The following is a 17,697-nucleotide window of genomic DNA, read 5'->3' on the forward strand; positions in this document are numbered from 1 at the left end:
AAATAAGACGGTGGAATGTACATTTTTCCATTACAAAATAAAATACAAAATAATATCATTTGAACTTTTTAGTTGGTATTGTAACACAGTCTAATCCTAACCCTAATTTCAGTTTGGTGCACAATCTAATCCAATTTTCAGCATAACTAAAATGAAGACGCTTAACTTGGTGCTTCAGTCTGGGGAATCTCTGCTGCTGTCTACCCTCTGATTTAGATGTGTTCTGTTTCAGCAGAAACCCTGGTGAACTACCGTACTACAGTATTCAGCTACAGCCCATTGTCCCAGGAGGCACAAAGACAGTCCATCACCCCGCTGCTCCATCAGACCAGACAAAACCCATCACTCCCCGTTGCTCCATCAGACCAGACAAAACCCATCACCCCCTGTTGCTCCATCAGACCAGACAAAACCCATCACTCCCTGTTGCTCCATCAGACCAGACAAAACCCACCACTCCCTGTTGCTCCATCAGACCAGACAAAACCCATCACTCCCTGTTGCTCCATCAGACCAGACAAAGCCCACCACTCCCTGTTGCTCCATCAGACCAGACAAAGCCCATCACTCCCTGTTGCTCCATCAGACCAGACAAAACCCATCACTCCCTGTTGCTCCATCAGAACAGACAAAACCCATCACTCCCTGTTGCTCCATCAGACCAGACAAAACCCATCACTCCCTGTTGCTCCATCAGACCAGACAAAACCCATCACTCCCTGTTGCTCCATCAGACCAGACAAAACCCATCACTCCCTGTTGCTCCATCAGACCAGACAAAGCCCACCACCCCCTGTTGCTCCATCAGACCAGACAAAGCCCATCAGACCAGACAAAGCCCATCACTCCCTGTTGCTCCATCAGACCAGACAAAGCCCATCACTCCCGTTGCTCCATCAGACCAGACAAAGCCCATCACTCCCTGTTGCTCCATCAGACCAGACAAAGCCCACCACTCCCTGTTGCTCCATCAGACCAGACAAAGCCCATCACTCCCTGTTGCTCCATCAGACCAGACAAGCCCATCACTCCCTGTTGCTCCATCAGACCAGACAAAGTCCACCACTCCCTGTTGCTCCATCAGACCAGACAAAACCCATCACTCCCTGTTGCTCCATCAGACCAGACAAAGCCCATCACTCCCTGTTGCTCCATCAGACCAGACAAAAGCCCACCACTCCCTGTTGCTCCATCAGACCAGACAAAGTCCATCACTCCATGTTGCTCCATCAGACCAGACAAAGCCCATCACTCCCTGTTGCTCCATCAGACCAGACAAAGCCCACCACTCCATGTTGCTCCATCAGACCAGACAAAGCCCATCACTCCCTGTTGCTCCATCAGACCAGACAAAGTCCATCACTCCATGTTGCTCCATCAGACCAGACAAAGCCCATCACTCCCTGTTGCTCCATCAGACCAGACAAAGCCCACCACTCCCCGTTGCTCCATCAGACCAGACAAAGCCCACCACTCCCTGTTGCTCCATCAGACCAGACAAAGCCCATCACTTCCTGTTGCTCCATCAGACCAGACAAAGCCCACCACTCCCTGTTGCTCCATCAGACCAGACAAAACCCACCACTCCCTGTTGCTCCATCAGACCATTCAGAATATACAAGGCTCTGGATGGAATACATCACGTAGCACCGGTCAGCCTGTAAAATCCTTAATGTTGTTCAACTTTTCTGGCAGTTTGATGATCCAGTTCTTCCCCTGCTCTTCCCAGGGTGGAAATAAACCGTGCACGTGAGAATGTGAATAGACCAATATCAGCCGTGCACGTGACTGGAGCCGCGCCGAGCCGAGTCTCCGGGCTTGTAGAACTGGACTGGCGTATGTTGGGAACATGGATTCCTTTGAAGGTTGTAAATCATTGAGTGGGTCATTTGTTTGCTGTTCGGGGTTTTAGGTTGGGTTTCTATACAGCACTTTGAGACATCAGCTGATGTAAGAAGGGCTTTAGAAATACATTAGATTGAATTTGATTGATAGTGTACCTCCTCTGGATGAGATGAGTTCAGACAATAACAGATGTCTGGGCATAGAGAAGAGAGAAAGCAGCTTGGAATGCTGGATAAATCAGCCCAAATCTCAGCCATAAAACATACCGGAGCCAAAAGAAGGGGAAAAACTAAAGTTGGATAGTTGGGAATGATTTGTTTTCTTCATCTGTTCTGGCGGGCTACCAGGGTCTTTCATCCTCTGCTCGACTCTCGTTAATGTTAGCTGGAAGGTGTGGAATGTTATGAGGAAGAATATGTGATTGGTTGTTCAGAGGTGGTAACACTTGTTAATCAGCAAGTTTCACACTCCTTCTCTTCTTGTTTGTGTTGTGGGAGAACACAGAGGTAACCCTAACATATCAGATGAGTGCAGCTGGCAAGAGAGCCTCAGAAGAGAGAGAGAGAGGGAGGGAGGGAGGGAGGGAGAGAGAGGGAGGGAGGGAAGGGAGGGAGGGAAACTCTTAAGGAGGGAGGGAGGGAGGGAGGGAAGGAGGGAGGGAAAGGGGAGGGAGGGAGGGAGGGAGGAGGGAGGGAGGGGGGAGGGAGGGAGGGAGGGAGGGGAGGGAGGGAGAGAGGGAGGGAGGGAGGGAGGGAGGGAGGGAGGGAGGGAGGGAGGAGGGAGGGAGAGAACCGAGAGAGAAAGGAGGGGAGAGAGAGAGAGAGAGGGAGAGAGGGAGGGGGAGAGAACCCCGAGAGAGAAGGGAGGAGAGAGAGAGAGAGAGAGGGAGAGAGGGAGGGAGAGAACGAGAGAGAAGGGAGGGAGAGAGAGAGAGAGAGAGAGAGAGGGAGAGAGAGAGAGGGAGGGAGAGAACGAGGGAGAAGGGCAGGAAACAACCCTCGGAATGGGAGGGGCTTGAACCAGCCCACCTCTACTCTCCACAGCAAAACAATCGGATTGGAGAGTAATCCAGAGCACATGACAGGTCCACTCATAAGGCTATATAAGCTTCATTTTCCAATGGTGAGCTGGGGTTTTGGGGAGAGGGGGAGGAATTGCCTCACACACATAGGGTGCAGTGATGCTAGGGGTCAGGGGACAGGATAGAGTCAGAAGGTCGGTTCTACATGTAAACGGGTTGCTCCTGGGCAGTTAGCAAGCGGTACATGGCAGCTGGCATCGTCTTCATGTGAATCTGTGGAACAGAGAGAGAAAAGAGAGAGAAAGTCAGAGGTGAAGAGTCATGCTGATCATAGTTATGAATCTTACCCCTAAGCCTTAGCATCAACCCTAACCCTAAACCCTAGCCTCAATTATAAGCCTAACCCTAAACCCTAACCTCAATTATAACCCTAACCCTAAACCCTAGCCTCAATCCTAACCCTAAACCCTAGCCTCAAACCTAACCCTAAACCCTAGCCTCAAACCTAACCCTAACCCTAAATCCTAGCCTCAAGCCTAACCCTAACCCTAGCCTCAAACTCTTAACCTAACCCTAGCCTCAAACCCCTAACCCAAACCCCTAACAAGCCTCAAACCCCCAACCCTACCTCAAACCCTAACCTCAAACCCCTAACCTAACCCTAGCCTCAAACTTCTAACCTAACTCTAGCCTCAAACCCCTAACCCTAGCCTCAAACTCCTAACCTAACCCTAGACTCAAACCCCTAACCCTAGCCTCAAACTCCTAACCTAACCCTAGACTCAAACCCCTAATCCTAGCCTCAAACCCTGGCCTGGCCTAGCCTCAAACCCCTAACCTAACCCTAGCCTCAAACTCCTAACCTAACCCTAGCCTCAAACCCCTAACCTAACCCTAGACTCAAAACCCCTAACCCTAGCCTCAAACCCCTAACCTAACCCTAGCCTCAAACCCCTAACCCAAATCTAGCCTCAAACCCCCTAACCTCAAACCCTAGACTCAAACCCCTAACCCTAGCCTCAAACTCCCAAACCCTATCAAACTCTAACCCCTAGCCTCAAACCCCTAACCCTAGCCTCAAACTCCTAACCCTAGCCTCAAAACCCCTAACCCTAGCCTCAAACTCCTAACCTAACTCCTAGCCTCAAACCCCTAACCCTAGCCTCAAACACCTAACCTAACCCTAGCCTCAAACCCCTAACCCAAAGCTAACCTCAAGGCCCCCCTAACCTAACCCTAGACTCAAACCCCTAACCTAACCCTAGCCTCAAACTCCTAACCCAACCATAGCCTCAAACCCCTAACCCAACCCTAACCTCAAACCCCTAACCCAACCCTAACCCCAAACCCCTAACCTAACCCCTAGCCTCAAACTCCTAACCCTAGCCTCAAACCCCTAACCCTAGACTCAAAACCCCGCTAGCCCAAACCTAACCCTATCCTCAACCCTAACCCTAGCCTCAAACCCCCTAACCTAACCCTAGCCTCAACCCTAACCCTAGCCTCAAAACCCCTAACCTAACCCTCAAACCCCCTCAACCCTAACCCTAGGCTCAAATCCTCTAACCTAACCCCTCAACCCCAACCCTAGCCGCACTACTAACCCTCAACCCCAACCCTAACCCTAACCTCAACCCTAAACTTCCTCAACCCTCAACCCCTAACCCTCAACTCTAACCTCAACCCTAACCTCAAACTAACCTCAACCCTAAACCTCAACTCTAACCCTCAAACCTAAACCTCAACTCTAACTCCTAGCCTCTCAACTCTAACCCTACCCCTAAACCTAAAACCTCAACTCTAACCTCAACCCTAACCCTAACCTCAACCCTAATCCTAGCTTCAACCCTAACCTCAACCCTAACCCTAACCTCAACCCTAACCCTAGCCTCAACCCTAACCTCAACCCTAAACCTCAACTCTAACCCTAGCCTCAACTCTAACCCCTACCCTAAACCTCAACTCTAACCCTACCCTCAATCCTAACCTCAATCCTAACCCTAACCTCAATCCTAACCTCAACCTCAACCCTAACCTCAACCCTAGCCTCAACCCCAACCCTAACCTCAACCCTAGCCTCAACCCCAACCCTAGCCCAACAATAGTTGAAGGTCTAGCAGCAAAACTGGAATGCTTTGATAAGCTGAGACAGTAATAACCCATTCATACAAGTCTGGTTTATCTCTGGTAACATATTCTAGGGTTAGAAGCACAGGAGGACCTTTGCCCTGTGACCTCACCTCTCCCACGGCGTTGGACAGGATGTGGACAATCTTCTCGTGGGGTGTGGCCACTACGCTCTGGCTGTTGATCTCGATGATGCGGTGGCCAACCCTGACTCCTCCCCTCTCAGCGATGCCCCCCCGCATAAGGCTGCAGATCTGTTAGTGTGGAGGAGAAGGTCCATAAAAGACTATTACATTCAGCCATTCAGATGTTCAGCCATTCAGACATTCAGCTGTTATTGGCAGATAGGTTTGGAACGCTTTCTTATTGGTCTATTAACTAATTTACAGTCTGGTGATGTCACCAAGAAGGCCAAAACTACATCCCACCAAAACAGGCTTATATTTCAGACAGTCTTTTCAAACAGCTCTTACTCTAAAAGGGCATTGTCATAATTTTCACTTCACATTATTATTCCAACCTCATAGTGTGTAAACATATATAAAACACAGGTACATCATGTTTTTGACTGCACTGGGCCTTTAAGAATTTATATACTTTTTTTAGTCCATACGTGGTTGAAATATGTCTTCTGCTTTTACCCAACCCCTCCGACACACACACACACACATATATATATACATATATATACACATACATATACATACATATATATACATATACACATATATATATATATATATAGTTTGAAAGGCTGGAGCAGAGCATAAATTGAACTAAAATTCAGCTATTTAGTTTCAGCAAAAGCATGACTCCATCACTTTTAAAGGGTTGCCACTACAGTACACAGTATACAGTACACAGTACACAGTATACAGTATACAGTACAGAGTACAGTACACAGTATACAGTACACAGTACACACAAACAAACAAAATGTTTTGACCTCAAAGCAAACAAAGTCAAGTGCCCAGGAAGTTTGGGGCTCATGACATCACTAGACAACACATGGTCTCCATGGCGATACCCACAATGCCATTCTGTACGCTGAAGCCCAGCTGGTATCTGAGGTCAGGTCGTCTGATGAGCACCGTGGTTACGGGAGGACACCGTACGATGTTCAGCTTGATACGAGACTGGTTCTTCAGACCCTGCCCAGGAGAGGAGAGACAGGAGTCAGACCCTAACGGAGGTGAGAGATGTTCAGTGTGAAGGCACTGTAGATGTTGGCTGTGTGTACTGTCCTTGGCATTCACTTTCTTACGTAAAAGAGAAAACGCCATTACAAGAGAATGAGAGTGTACAGAGAGAGAGAGGAAAGAGAGAGAATGAGAGTGTACAGAGAGAGAGAGAGAGGAAAGAGAGAGAATGAGAGTACAGAGGGAGTGAGGAAAGAGAGAGAAAGAGAGAATGAGAGTGTACAGAGAGAGAGGAAAGAGAGAGAATGAGAGTGTACAGAGAGAGAGGAAAGAGAGAGAATGAGAGTGTACAGAGAGAGAGAGAGGAAAGAGAGAGAATGAGAGTGTACAGAGAGAGAGAGAGAGGAAAGAGAGAGAATGAGAGTACAGAGGGAGTGAGGAAAGAGAGAGAATGAGAGTGTACGGAAAGAGAGAGAATGAGAGTGTACAGAGAGAGAGAGGAAAGAGAGAGAATGAAAGTGTACAGAGAGAGAGAGGAAAGAGAGAGAATGAGAGTGTACAGAGAGAGAGAGGAAAGAGAGAGAATGAGAGTGTACAGAGAGAGAGAGGAAAGAGAGAGAATGAGAGTGTACAGAGAGAGAGAGGAAAGAGAGAGAATGAGAGTGTACAGAGAGAGAGAGGAAAGAGAGAATGAGAGTACAGAGAGAGAGAGGAAAGATAGAGCTGATCAATAAAGGAAGCATGGCTGCGGGAACATGTTTTGGGGTGGGGGGGTTTTAATATTTTTTAAATTGTGATTTATAAGACGGTACCCTCAGCCCCCCTACTTCCCGCGGCTTTGAAAGGAAGGAGAGATATTCAGAAAAAATAGATAAACAGAGGAGTGTGTGTCCTTTACTACCCTCTAGGTAGACAGCTGTAGTCTCACCAGAGAAAGAGAGTGTTGGAGAAAGAGAGAGGGGGAGGAGAGCGAGATAGAGTGGGGGAGGAGAGAGATATAGAGGGGAGGAGGAGAGAGATATAGAGGGGGGAGAGAGAGATATAGAGGGGAGGAGAGTGTACAGAGAGGGGAGGGAGAAAAAGAGAGGGGGAGGAGAGCGAGAGAGGGGAAGGAGAGTAAGATAGAGGGGAAGGGAGAGTGAGAGGTGGAGGAGAGAGAGAGAGGTGGAGGAGAGAGAGATAGAGGGGAGGAAGAGAGAGGTGGAGGAGAGAGAGAGGGGAGGGAGAGAGAGAGATAGAGGGAGAGGAGAGAGGTGGGGGAGGAGAGAGAGAGGTGGGGGGAAAAGAGAGGGAGGGAGGAGGTGGAGGCGAGATATAGGGGTGGAGGAGAGAGAGATAGAGAGGGGAGGGGGAGAGAGAGAGGTGGGAGGTGAGAGATATAGAGGGGAGGAGAGAGAGAGAGGGGAGGGGGAGAGAGAGGTGGGAGGGGAGAGATATAGAGGGGGAGAGAGAGAGAGGGGAAGGAGAGAGAGAGAAGGGAAGGAAGGAAGAGAAGGGGGAAGGAGAGAGGGGAAGGAGAGTGAGATAGAGGGGGAGGAGAGTGAGAGGTGGAGGTGAGAGAGAGGGGGAGGGAGAGAGAGGGGAAGGAGGAGAGAGGGAGAGGTGGAGAGGAGAGAGAGAGAGGGAGAGGAGAGAGAGAGAGTGGGAGGAGAGTGAGATAGAGGGGAGGAGAGAGAGAGAGAGAGAGAGGGGAAGGAGAGAGAGAGAGGGGAAGGAGAGAGAGAGAGGGGAAGGAGAGAGAAAGAGGGGAAGGAGAGAGAGGGGAAGGAGAGTGAGATAGAGGGGGAGGAGAGTGAGAGAGGTGGAGGTGAGAGAGAGAGGGGGAGGAGAGAGAGAGGGGAAGGAGAGCGAGATAGAGGTGGAGGAGAGAGAGAGAGGGAGAGGAGAGAGAGAGAGGGGGAGGAGAGAGAGAGAGTGGGAGGAGAGAGAGAGGGGGGAGAGAGAGAGAGAGGGGGGAGGAGAAAGAGAGAGGGGGAGGAGAGCAAGATAGAGGGGGAGGAGAGAGAGAGGGGAAGGAGAGAGATAGAGGGGAAGGAGAGAGATAGAGGGGAAGGAGAGAGATAGAGGGGAAGGAGAGAGATAGAGGGGAAGGAGAGAGATAGAGGGGAGAGGGAGGAATAGATAGATACCTTAATAATGGTCTGGCAAGTAGAGAGGGGTAGTCCTACCAGACTGGTCCTGTTGATGGAGGGAGAGAGATAGAGGGATGGAGGAGAAAGAGATAGAGAGGGAGGGAGGGATGGAGGAGATGGAGGGATGGAGGAGAGAGATAGAGGGATGGAGGAAGAGAGAGATAGAGGGATGGAGGAGAGAGAGATAGAGGGATGGAGGAGAGAGAGGGAGGGATGGAGGAGAGAGAGAGATGGGGAGAGGGAGGGATGGAGGAGAGAGAGATAGAGGGGGGAGAGGGAGGGATGGAGGAGAGAGAGAGGGAGGGGAGGGAGGGAGGGAGGGAGGGATAGATAGATAGATAGATAGATAGATAGATAGATAGATAGATAGATAGATAGATAGATAGATAGATACCTTAATGATAGTCTGGCAGGTAGACAGGGGTAGTCCTACCAGACTGGTCCCGTTGATAGACATGATCTGGTCTCCGATGTTCAGACGACCAGACTTCTCAGATGGACCAGCATGCATCATGTTGGCGATGATGACTGTGGGCAGGATGGAGCCCCACCCACTCTCCACAATCACCACGCCCAGAATGTCACCCTTCTGCTTCTCAATGTAAACCTGGGGAGGCACAACCAATAAATGTGTGTGTGTGTGTGTGTGTGTGTGTGTGTGTGTGTGTGTGCGTGCTCAGTGACTGACAGACTCACATCTTTGCAGTTCTCAGACTTGGAGAAGTGTATGAGGTCATCATTGTACATGTCCTGAGTGTTGAGCAGATCACTGTATTCTCTCTGACTCAGATCCTCTGGGTTGATGCCATTGGCCCTCAAGAACTCCTGGTACGCCACACTGAAGGCCTGGCCTATAGACTGGGCTATCAGCTGGGCCTGGAGAGGGAAAGCAAGAGGTGGGGGGAGAGGGATAGGGAAAGTGAGAGAAAGATAGATGGAGGGAGAATAGAGGAAGAGATGGAGGGAATGAATCAATGTAGAGAGGTAGAGAGAGAGGAAGAGAAAGATGGAGGGAGTGAGGAGAGAGGAAGAGAAGGAGGGAGGGCGAATAGAGGAACAGATAGGTAGAGAGAGGAAGAGAAAGATGGAGGGAGGGAGGAGAGAGGAAGAGATGGAGGGAGGGGAATAGAGGAACAGATGGAGGGAAGGAATCAATGTAGAGAGAGAGGAAGAGAAAGATGGAGGGAGGAGAGAGGAAGAGATGGAGGGAGGGGGAATAGAGGAAGAGATGGAGGGAGAAAGGGAAAAAAAGAGAAAGGGATCATTTAAAGCTGCAATATGTAACTTCTTGGCAACACAAACAAATTCACATAGAAATGTGAGTTATAGATCTGTCATCCTCATTGAACACAAGTCTAAGAAGTGGTACTATTTCATATGTACACCAGCTTCAAACAGCCGAAAATACCATATTTTTGATTATTGACAACATAAGTGGATATAAAGTGGATCCAAAAACAAGAGATCTTTTGATACATATATCTGCTCCAGTATTATCAAGGCTATCAGAGATAACCTCTATAGTACAGACTTATTCCTTATTGAACAGACTTATTCCTTATTAATGCTTCATTTTCCCTCTGTTTTCTGAAACTGTTCAGAGAGAGAGAGAGAGAGAGAGAGAGAGAGAGAGAGATAGAGAGAGAGAGAGATAGAGAGACGGTGAGAGAGAGAGATAGAGAGAGATAGAGAGAGACACAGAGAGAGATAGAGACACAGAGAGAGAGAGAGAGAGACAGAGAGATGGTGAGAGAGAGACACAGAGAGAGAGAGAGAAAGAGCGAGAGAGACGGTGAGAGAGAGAGAGAGAGACAGTGAGAGAGAGAGACACAGAGAGAGAGAGAAAGAGCGAGAGAGAGAGAGAGAGAGAGAGAGAGAGGGTTGAAGGGGTGGGGTTGTCAGCCTGTCAGTGCTCAGACCATACGCCGTACACTGCATCAAATTGGTCTGCATGTCTGTCGTCCCAGAAGGAAGCCTCTTCTAAAGATGCAAACAGTTTGCTGAAGACAAGCAGACTAAGGACATGGATTACTGGAACCATGTCCTGTGGTCTGATGAGACCAAGATAAACATATTTGGTTCAGATGGTGTCAAGCGTGTGTGGCGGCAACCAGGTGAGGAGTACAAAGACAAGTGTGTCTTGCCTACAGTCAAGCATGGTGGTGGGAGTGTCATGGTCTGGGGCTGCATGAGTGCTGCCGGCACTGGGGAGCTACAGTTCATTGAGGGAACCATGAATGCCAACATGTACTGTGTCATACTGAAGCAGAGCATGATCCCTCCCTGTGGAGATTGGGCCGCAGGGCAGTGTTCCAACATGACAAACAACCCCAAACACACCTCCAAGACGACCACTGCCTTGCTAAAGAAGCTGAGGGTAAAGGTGATGGACTGGCCAAGCATGTCTCCAGACCTAAACCCTATTGAGCATCTGTGGGACATCCTCAAACGGAAGGTGGAGTAGTGCAAGGTCTCTAACATCCACCAGCTCTGTGATGTCGTCATGGAGGAGTGGAAGAGGACTCCAGTGGCAACCTGTGAAGCTCTGGTGAACTCCATGCCCAAGAGGGTTAAGGCAGTGCTGGAAAATGATGGTGGCCACACAAAATATTTACACTTTGGGCCCAATTTGGACATTTTCACTTAGGGGTGTACTCACTTGCCAGCGGTTTAGACATTAATGACTGTATGTTTTGAGGGGACAGCAAATTTACACTGTTATACAAGCTGTACACTCACTACTTTACATTGTAGCAAAGTGGCATTTCTTCAGTGTTGTCACATGAAAAGATATACCCTAAATATTTACAAAAATGATGTGAGGGGTGTACTCACTTTTGTGATATACTGTATATCAATGAATTGGCGCAGGCACTAGAAACGTCTGCAGCACCCAGCCTCACCCTACTAGAATCTGAAGTCAAATGTCTACTGTTTGCTGATGACCTGGTGCTTCTGTCCCCAACCAAAGAGGGCCTACAGCAGCACCTAGATATTCTGCACAGATTCTGTCAGACCTGGACCCTGACAGTAAATCTCAGTAAGACACAAAATAATGGTGTTCCAAAAAGGTCAAGTAGACAAAACAACAAATATAATTTCTACCTAGACACCGTTGCCCTAGAGCACACAAGTAATTATACCTACCTCGGCCTAAACATCAGCGCCACAGGTAATGTCCACAAAGCTGTGCACGATCTGAGAGACAAGGCAAGAAGGGCATTCTATGCCATCAAAAGGAACATAAAACTCAACATCCAAATGAGGATCTGGCTAAAAATACTTGAATCAGTTATAGAGACCATTTCCCTTTGTGGTTGTGAGGTCTGGGGTCCGCTCACCAACCAAGACTTCACAAAATGGGACAAACACCAAATTGAGACTCTGCACGCAGAATTCTGCAAAAATATCCTCCGTGTACAACGTAGAACACCAAATAATGCATGCAGAGCAGAATTATGCCGATACCCACTAATTATCCAAATCCAGAAAAGAGCCGTTAAATTATATAACCACCTAAAAGGAAGCGATCCCCAAACCTTCCATAACAAAGCCATTACCTACAGAGAGATGAACCTGGAGAAGAGTTCCCTAAGCAAGCTGGTCCTGGGGCTCTGTTCACAAACACACCCTACAGAGCCCCAGGACAACAGCACAATTAGACCCAACCAAATCATGAGAAAACAAAAAGATAATTACTTGACACATTGGAAAGAATTAACAAAAAAACCCTGGCCCTACACAGAGAGTACACAGCGGCGGAATACCTGACCACTGTGACTGACCCAAAATTAAGGAAAGCTTTGACTATGTAGAGACTCAGTGAGCATAGCCTTGCTATTGAGAAAGGCCGCCGTAGGCAGACATGGCTCTCAAGAGAAGACAGGCTATGTGCTCACTGCCCACAAAATGAGGTGGAAACTGAGCTGCACTTCCTAACCTCCTGCCCAATGTATGACCATATTAGAGAGACATATTTCCCTCAGATTACACAGATCCATAAAGAATTTGAAAACAAATCCAATTTTGAAAAACTCCCATATCTACTGGGTGAAATTCCACAGTGTGCCATCACAGCAGCAAGATTTGTGACCTGTTGCCATGAGAAAAAGGGCAACCAGTGAAGAACAAACACCATTGTAAATACAACCCATATTTATGCTTATTTATTTTATCTTGTGTCCTTTAACCATTTGTACATTGTAAAAACACTGTATATATATAATATGACATTTGTAATGTCTTTATTGTTTTGAAACTTCTGTATGTGTGATGTTTACTGTTCATTTTTATTGTTTTTCACCTTATATATTCACTTTATATATTATCTCCCTCACTTGCTTTGGCAATGTTAACACATGTTTCCCATGCCAATAAAGCCCTTGAATTGAATTGAATTGAGAGGGGAGAGGTTGAGAGGGAGAGAGAGAGAGAGAGAGAGAGAGAGAGAGAGGGGGGAAGTTGAGAGAGGGGAGAGGTTGAGAGGGAGAAAAGAGAGAGAGAGAGAGGGGGAAGTTGAGAGAGGTTGAGAGGGAGAGAGAGAGGGGAGAGGTTGAGAGGGAGTGAGGGGAAGTTGAGAGAGGTTGAGAGGGAGAGAGAGAGAGAGAGAGAGAGAGAGGGGGAAGTTGAGAGAGGTTGAGAGGTTGAGAGGGAGAGAGAGAGAGAGAGAGAGAGAGAGAGAGAGAGAGAGGGGGGACGTTGAGAGAGGTTGAGAGGGAGAGAGAGGGGAGAGGTTGAGAGGGAGAGAGAGAGAGAGAGAGGGGAAGTTGAGAGAGGTTGAGAGGGGAGAGAGAGAGAGAGAGAGAGAGAGAGAGGGGGAAGTTGAGCGAGGTTGAGAGGTTGAGAGGGAGGAGAGAGAGAGAGAGAGAGAGAGAGGGGGAAGTTGAGAGAGGTTGAGAGGGGAGAGAGAGAGAGAGAGAGATGATTAGACAGATGTTAGAGAGTAAGGGTAAAGAGAGATCCTCACATCCTCCGACTCAAAAACGTGACAAATCATCTTGTACTGGCTTTGTTTCTCCTCCTGGTCAGGTTCAGACACCTCCACACTGTCCGTTGAGTCTGGGCGGGGCATACGGCGTCTCGCCATCAGAACCACGATGTTGCCGATGTCAGCGATGTAGGAGATTGTCCTCAGGGTGTGATCCATCATGGTCTCCTGGAGATAGAGGAGGAGGGTCAGGGGTTAGGAGTGATAGGGTCAGGGGTCCATCATGGTCTCCTGGAGATAGATAGAGGAGGAGGGTTAGGGTCAGGGGTTAGGAGTGATAGGGTCAGGGGTCCATCATGGTCTCCTGGAGATAGAGGAGGAGGGTCAGGGGTTAGGAGTGATAGGGTCAGGGGTCCATCATGGTCTCCTGGAGATAGAGGAGGAGGGTCAGGGGTTAGGAGTGATAGGGTCAGGGTTCCATCATGGTCTCCTGGAGATAGAGGAGGAGGGTCAGGGGTTAGGAGTGATAGGGTCAGGGGTCCATCATGGTCTCCTGGAGATAGAGGAGAGTTAGGGTCAGGGGTTAGGAGTGATAGGGTCAGGGGTCCATCCTGGTCTCCTGTAGATAGAGGAGGGTTAGGGTCAGGGGTTAGGAGTGATAGGGTCAGGGGTCCATCATGGTCTCCTAGACATAGATAGAGGAGGGTTAGTGTCAGGGGTTCGGAGTGATAGGGTCCGGGGTCCATTATGGTCTCCTGTAGATAGATAGAGGAGGGTTAGGGTCAGGGGTTAGGAGTGACAGGGTCAGGGGTCCATCATGGTCTCCTGCAGATAGAGGAGGGTTAGTGTCAGGGGTTCGGAGTGATAGGGTCAGGGGTCCATCATGGTCTCCTGGACATAGATAGAGGAGAAGGTTTTCAGGTTTCTGTAGGTATCAATATTCAGCTTAGAGAGAGAGAGAGAGAGAGAGAGAGAGAGAGAGAGAGAGAGAGAGAGAGAGAGAGAGAGAGAGAGAGAGAGAGAGAGAGAGAGAGAGAGAGAGAGAGAGAGAGAGAGAGAGAGAGAGAGAGAAAGATGTATTTCCCTCAGATTACACAGATCCACAAAGAATTTGAAAACAAATCCAATCTTGAAAAACTCCCATATCTACTGGGTGAAATTCCACAGTGTGCCATCAGAGCAGCAATATTTGTGACCTGTTGCCATGAGAAAAGGGCAACCAGTGAAGAACACACTATTGTAAATACAACCCATATCTATGCTTATTTATTTTATCTTGTGTCCTTTACCATTTGTACATTGTTAAAACACTGTATATATATATATAATATGACATTTGTAATGTATTTATTGTTTTGAAACTTCTATATGTGTGATGTCTACTGTTAATTTTTATTGTTTATTTCACTTTATACAGTGCCTTGCAAAAGTATTCGGCCCCCTTGAACTTTGCGACCTTTTGCCACATTTCAGGCTTCAAACATAAAGATATAAAACTGTATTTTTTTGTGAAGAATCAACAACAAGTGGGACACAATCATGAAGTGGAACGACATATATTGGATATTTCAAACCTTTTGAACAAATCAAAAACTGAAAAATTGGGCGTGCAAAATTATTCAGCCCCTTTAAGTTAATACTTTGTAGCGCCACCTTTTGCTGCGATTACAGCTGTAAGTCGCTTGGGGTATGTCTCTATCAGTTTTGCACATCGAGAGACTGAAATTTTTTCCCATTCCTCCTTGCAAAACAGCTCGAGCTCAGTGAGGTTGGATGGAGAGCATTTGTGAACAGCAGTTTTCAGTTCTTTCCACAGATTCTCGATTGGATTCAGGTCTGGACTTTGACTTGGCCATTCTAACACCTGGATATGTTTATTTTTGAACCATTCCATTGTAGATTTTGCTTTATGTTTTGGATCATTGTCTTGTTGGAAGACAAATCTCCGTCCCAGTCTCAGGTCTTTTGCAGACTCCATCAGGTTTTCTTCCAGAATGGTCCTGTATTTGGCTCCATCCATCTTCCCATCAATTTTAACCATCTTCCCTGTCCCTGCTGAAGAAAAGCAGGCCCAAACCATGATGCTGCCACCACCATGTTTGACAGTGGGGTTGGTGTGTTCAGGGTGATGAGCTGTGTTGCTTTTACGCCAAACATAACGTTTTGCATTGTTGCCAAAAAGTTCAATTTTGGTTTCATCTGACCAGAGCACCTTCTTCCACATGTTTGGTGTGTCTCCCAGGTGGCTTGTGGCAAACTTTAAACAACACTTTTTATGGATATCTTTAAGAAATGGCTTTCTTCTTGCCACTCTTCCATAAAGTCCAGATTTGTGCAATATACGACTGATTGTTGTCCTATGGACAGAGTCTCCCACCTTGTCACGCCCTGGTCTTTATTTATTATGTTCGTCTTCATTTATTGGGTCAGGCCAGGGTGTGACATGGGTTTATTTGTGGTGTGTTTCGTCTTGGGGTTGTGTGGGGTGTATAGATTAGTCTATGGCTGCCTGAGGCGGTTCTCAATCAGAGTCAGGTGATTATCGTTGTCTCTGATTGGGAACCATATTTAGGTAGCCATATTCTTTGAGTGTTTTCGTGGGTGATTGTTCCTGTCTCTGTGTTTGTTGCACCAGATAGGGCTGTTTCGGTTTTCCACGTTTGTTGTTTTGTTTTGTTCGTGTTTCATCTTCATTAAAGATGTATCTAACTAACCACGCTGCATTTTGGTCCGATCCTTGTTCCACCTCTTCGTCAGAGGAGGAGTTAGAAGAAACTCGTTACAGAATCACCCACCACAACAGGACCAAGCGGCGTAGTGACAAGCAGCGGCAGCAGAAGCAGCGATCACAGGACTTCTGGACTTGGGAGGAGATATTGGACGGAAAAGGACCCTGGGCACAGCCTGGAGAATATCGCTGTCCCAAGGAAGAACTGGAGGCGGGAAAGCGGAGAGGCGCTGGTATGAAGAGGCAGCACGGCGACGCGGTTGGAAGCCCGAGAGTCAGCCCCAAAAATGTATTGGGGGTGCTCACAGGGAGTATGGCTTTGCCAGGTAGGAGACCTGCGCAAACTTCCTGTGCTTACCGGGGGGCTAGAGAGACCGGGCAGGCACCGTGTTATGCTGAGGTGCGCACGGTGTCTCCAGTGCGGGTGCATAGCCCGGTGCGGTATATTCCAGCTCCGCGTATCGGCCGGGCTAGATTGAGCGTCGACCCAAATGCCATGAAGCCGGCTCTACGCATCTGGTCCCCAGTGCGTCTCCTTGGGCCGGCTTACATGGCACCAGCCTTACGCTCGGTGTCCCCGGTTCGCCTGCATAGCCCAGTGCGGGCTATTCCACCTTGCCGCACTGGCAGAGCGACCGGGAGTATTCAACCAGGTAAGGTTGGGCAGGCTCGGTGCTCAAGAGCTCCAGTGCGCCTGCACGGTCCGGTCTACCCAGTACCACCTCCACACCCCAGCCCTCCGGTGGCAGCTCCCCGCACCAGGCTTCCTGTGCGTGTCCTCGGCCCAGTACCACCAGTGCCAGCACCACGCATCAGGCCTACAGTGCGCCTCGCCTCTCCAGCGCAGCTGGAGCCTTTCTCCTCTATAGCGCTACCAGAGTCTCCCGCCTATTCAGCGCTGCCCGAACCTTCCTCCTCTACAGCGCTGCTGGAGTCTCCCGCCTGTTTAGAGCAGCCCGAGCTGTCAGTCTGCATGGAGCAGCCAGAGCTGTCAGTCTGCATGGAGCAGCCAGAGCTGTCAGTCTGGATGGAGCTGCCAGTCTGCAAGGAGCTGCCAGTCTGCAAGGAGCTGTCAGTCTGCAAGGAGCTGTCAGTCTGCAAGGAGCTGCCAGTCTGTAAGAAGCTGCCAGAGCTGTCAGTCTACATGGAGCAGCCAGAGCCACCAGTCAGCATGAAGCAGCCAGATCCGTCAGTCTGCCAGGATCTGCCAGTCAGCCAGACCCTTCCAGATCTGCCAGTCAGCCAGACCCTTCCAGATCTGCCAGTCAGCCAGACCCGTCCAGATCTGCCAGTCAGCCAGACCCGTCCAGATCTGCCAGTCAGCCAGACCCGTCCAGATCTGCCAGTCAGCCAGACTCTTCCAGATCTGCCAGTCAGCCAGACTCTTCCAGATCTGCCAGTCAGCCAGACTCTTCCAGATCTGCCAGTCAACCAGACTCTTCCAGATCTGCCAGTCAACCAGACTCTTCCAGAACTGCCAGCCAGCCAGGATCTGCCGGATTCTACTACCTGGCTGAGCTTTCTCTCAGTGCTGGGCTTCCTCTCAGTGCTGGGCTTCCCCTCAGTCCCGAGCTGCCTCTCAGTTCCGAGCTGCCCCTTAGTCCAGTGGGGTTCTGGGTGAGGACTACTCGGCCATGGTCGGCGGCGAGGGTGGACTATCTTAGGACGCGAGGAGGGGGGACTAAGACATTTATAGAGTGGGGTCCCGCGCCGGAGCCGCCACCATGGACGAACGCCCGCCCGTACCCTCCCTATTGTTTTGATGTGCGTCCGGGAGT

The 17,697-nt window shown here is 49.1% G+C and overlaps 1 protein-coding gene across 1 annotated transcript; it reads right to left on the reverse strand.

The window, feature by feature from the left end:
• Positions 1–2,813: 2,813 nt before the first annotated feature.
• On the reverse strand, positions 2,814–13,419 carry LOC135535695 (amyloid-beta A4 precursor protein-binding family A member 1-like; the record flags this gene model as incomplete). Its single annotated transcript, XM_064962131.1, has 6 exons — positions 2,814–3,139; positions 5,107–5,247; positions 6,025–6,144; positions 8,659–8,871; positions 8,961–9,140; positions 13,231–13,419. Coding segments are annotated over 6 exons (915 nt in total), but the record flags the coding sequence as incomplete, so codon positions are not given.
• Positions 13,420–17,697: the final 4,278 nt, after the last annotated feature.

This window comes from Oncorhynchus masou, unplaced genomic scaffold (genome assembly GCF_036934945.1).
Source record: "Oncorhynchus masou masou isolate Uvic2021 unplaced genomic scaffold, UVic_Omas_1.1 unplaced_scaffold_5003, whole genome shotgun sequence".
In the NCBI taxonomy this organism is placed as follows: Eukaryota; Metazoa; Chordata; class Actinopteri; order Salmoniformes; family Salmonidae; genus Oncorhynchus; species Oncorhynchus masou.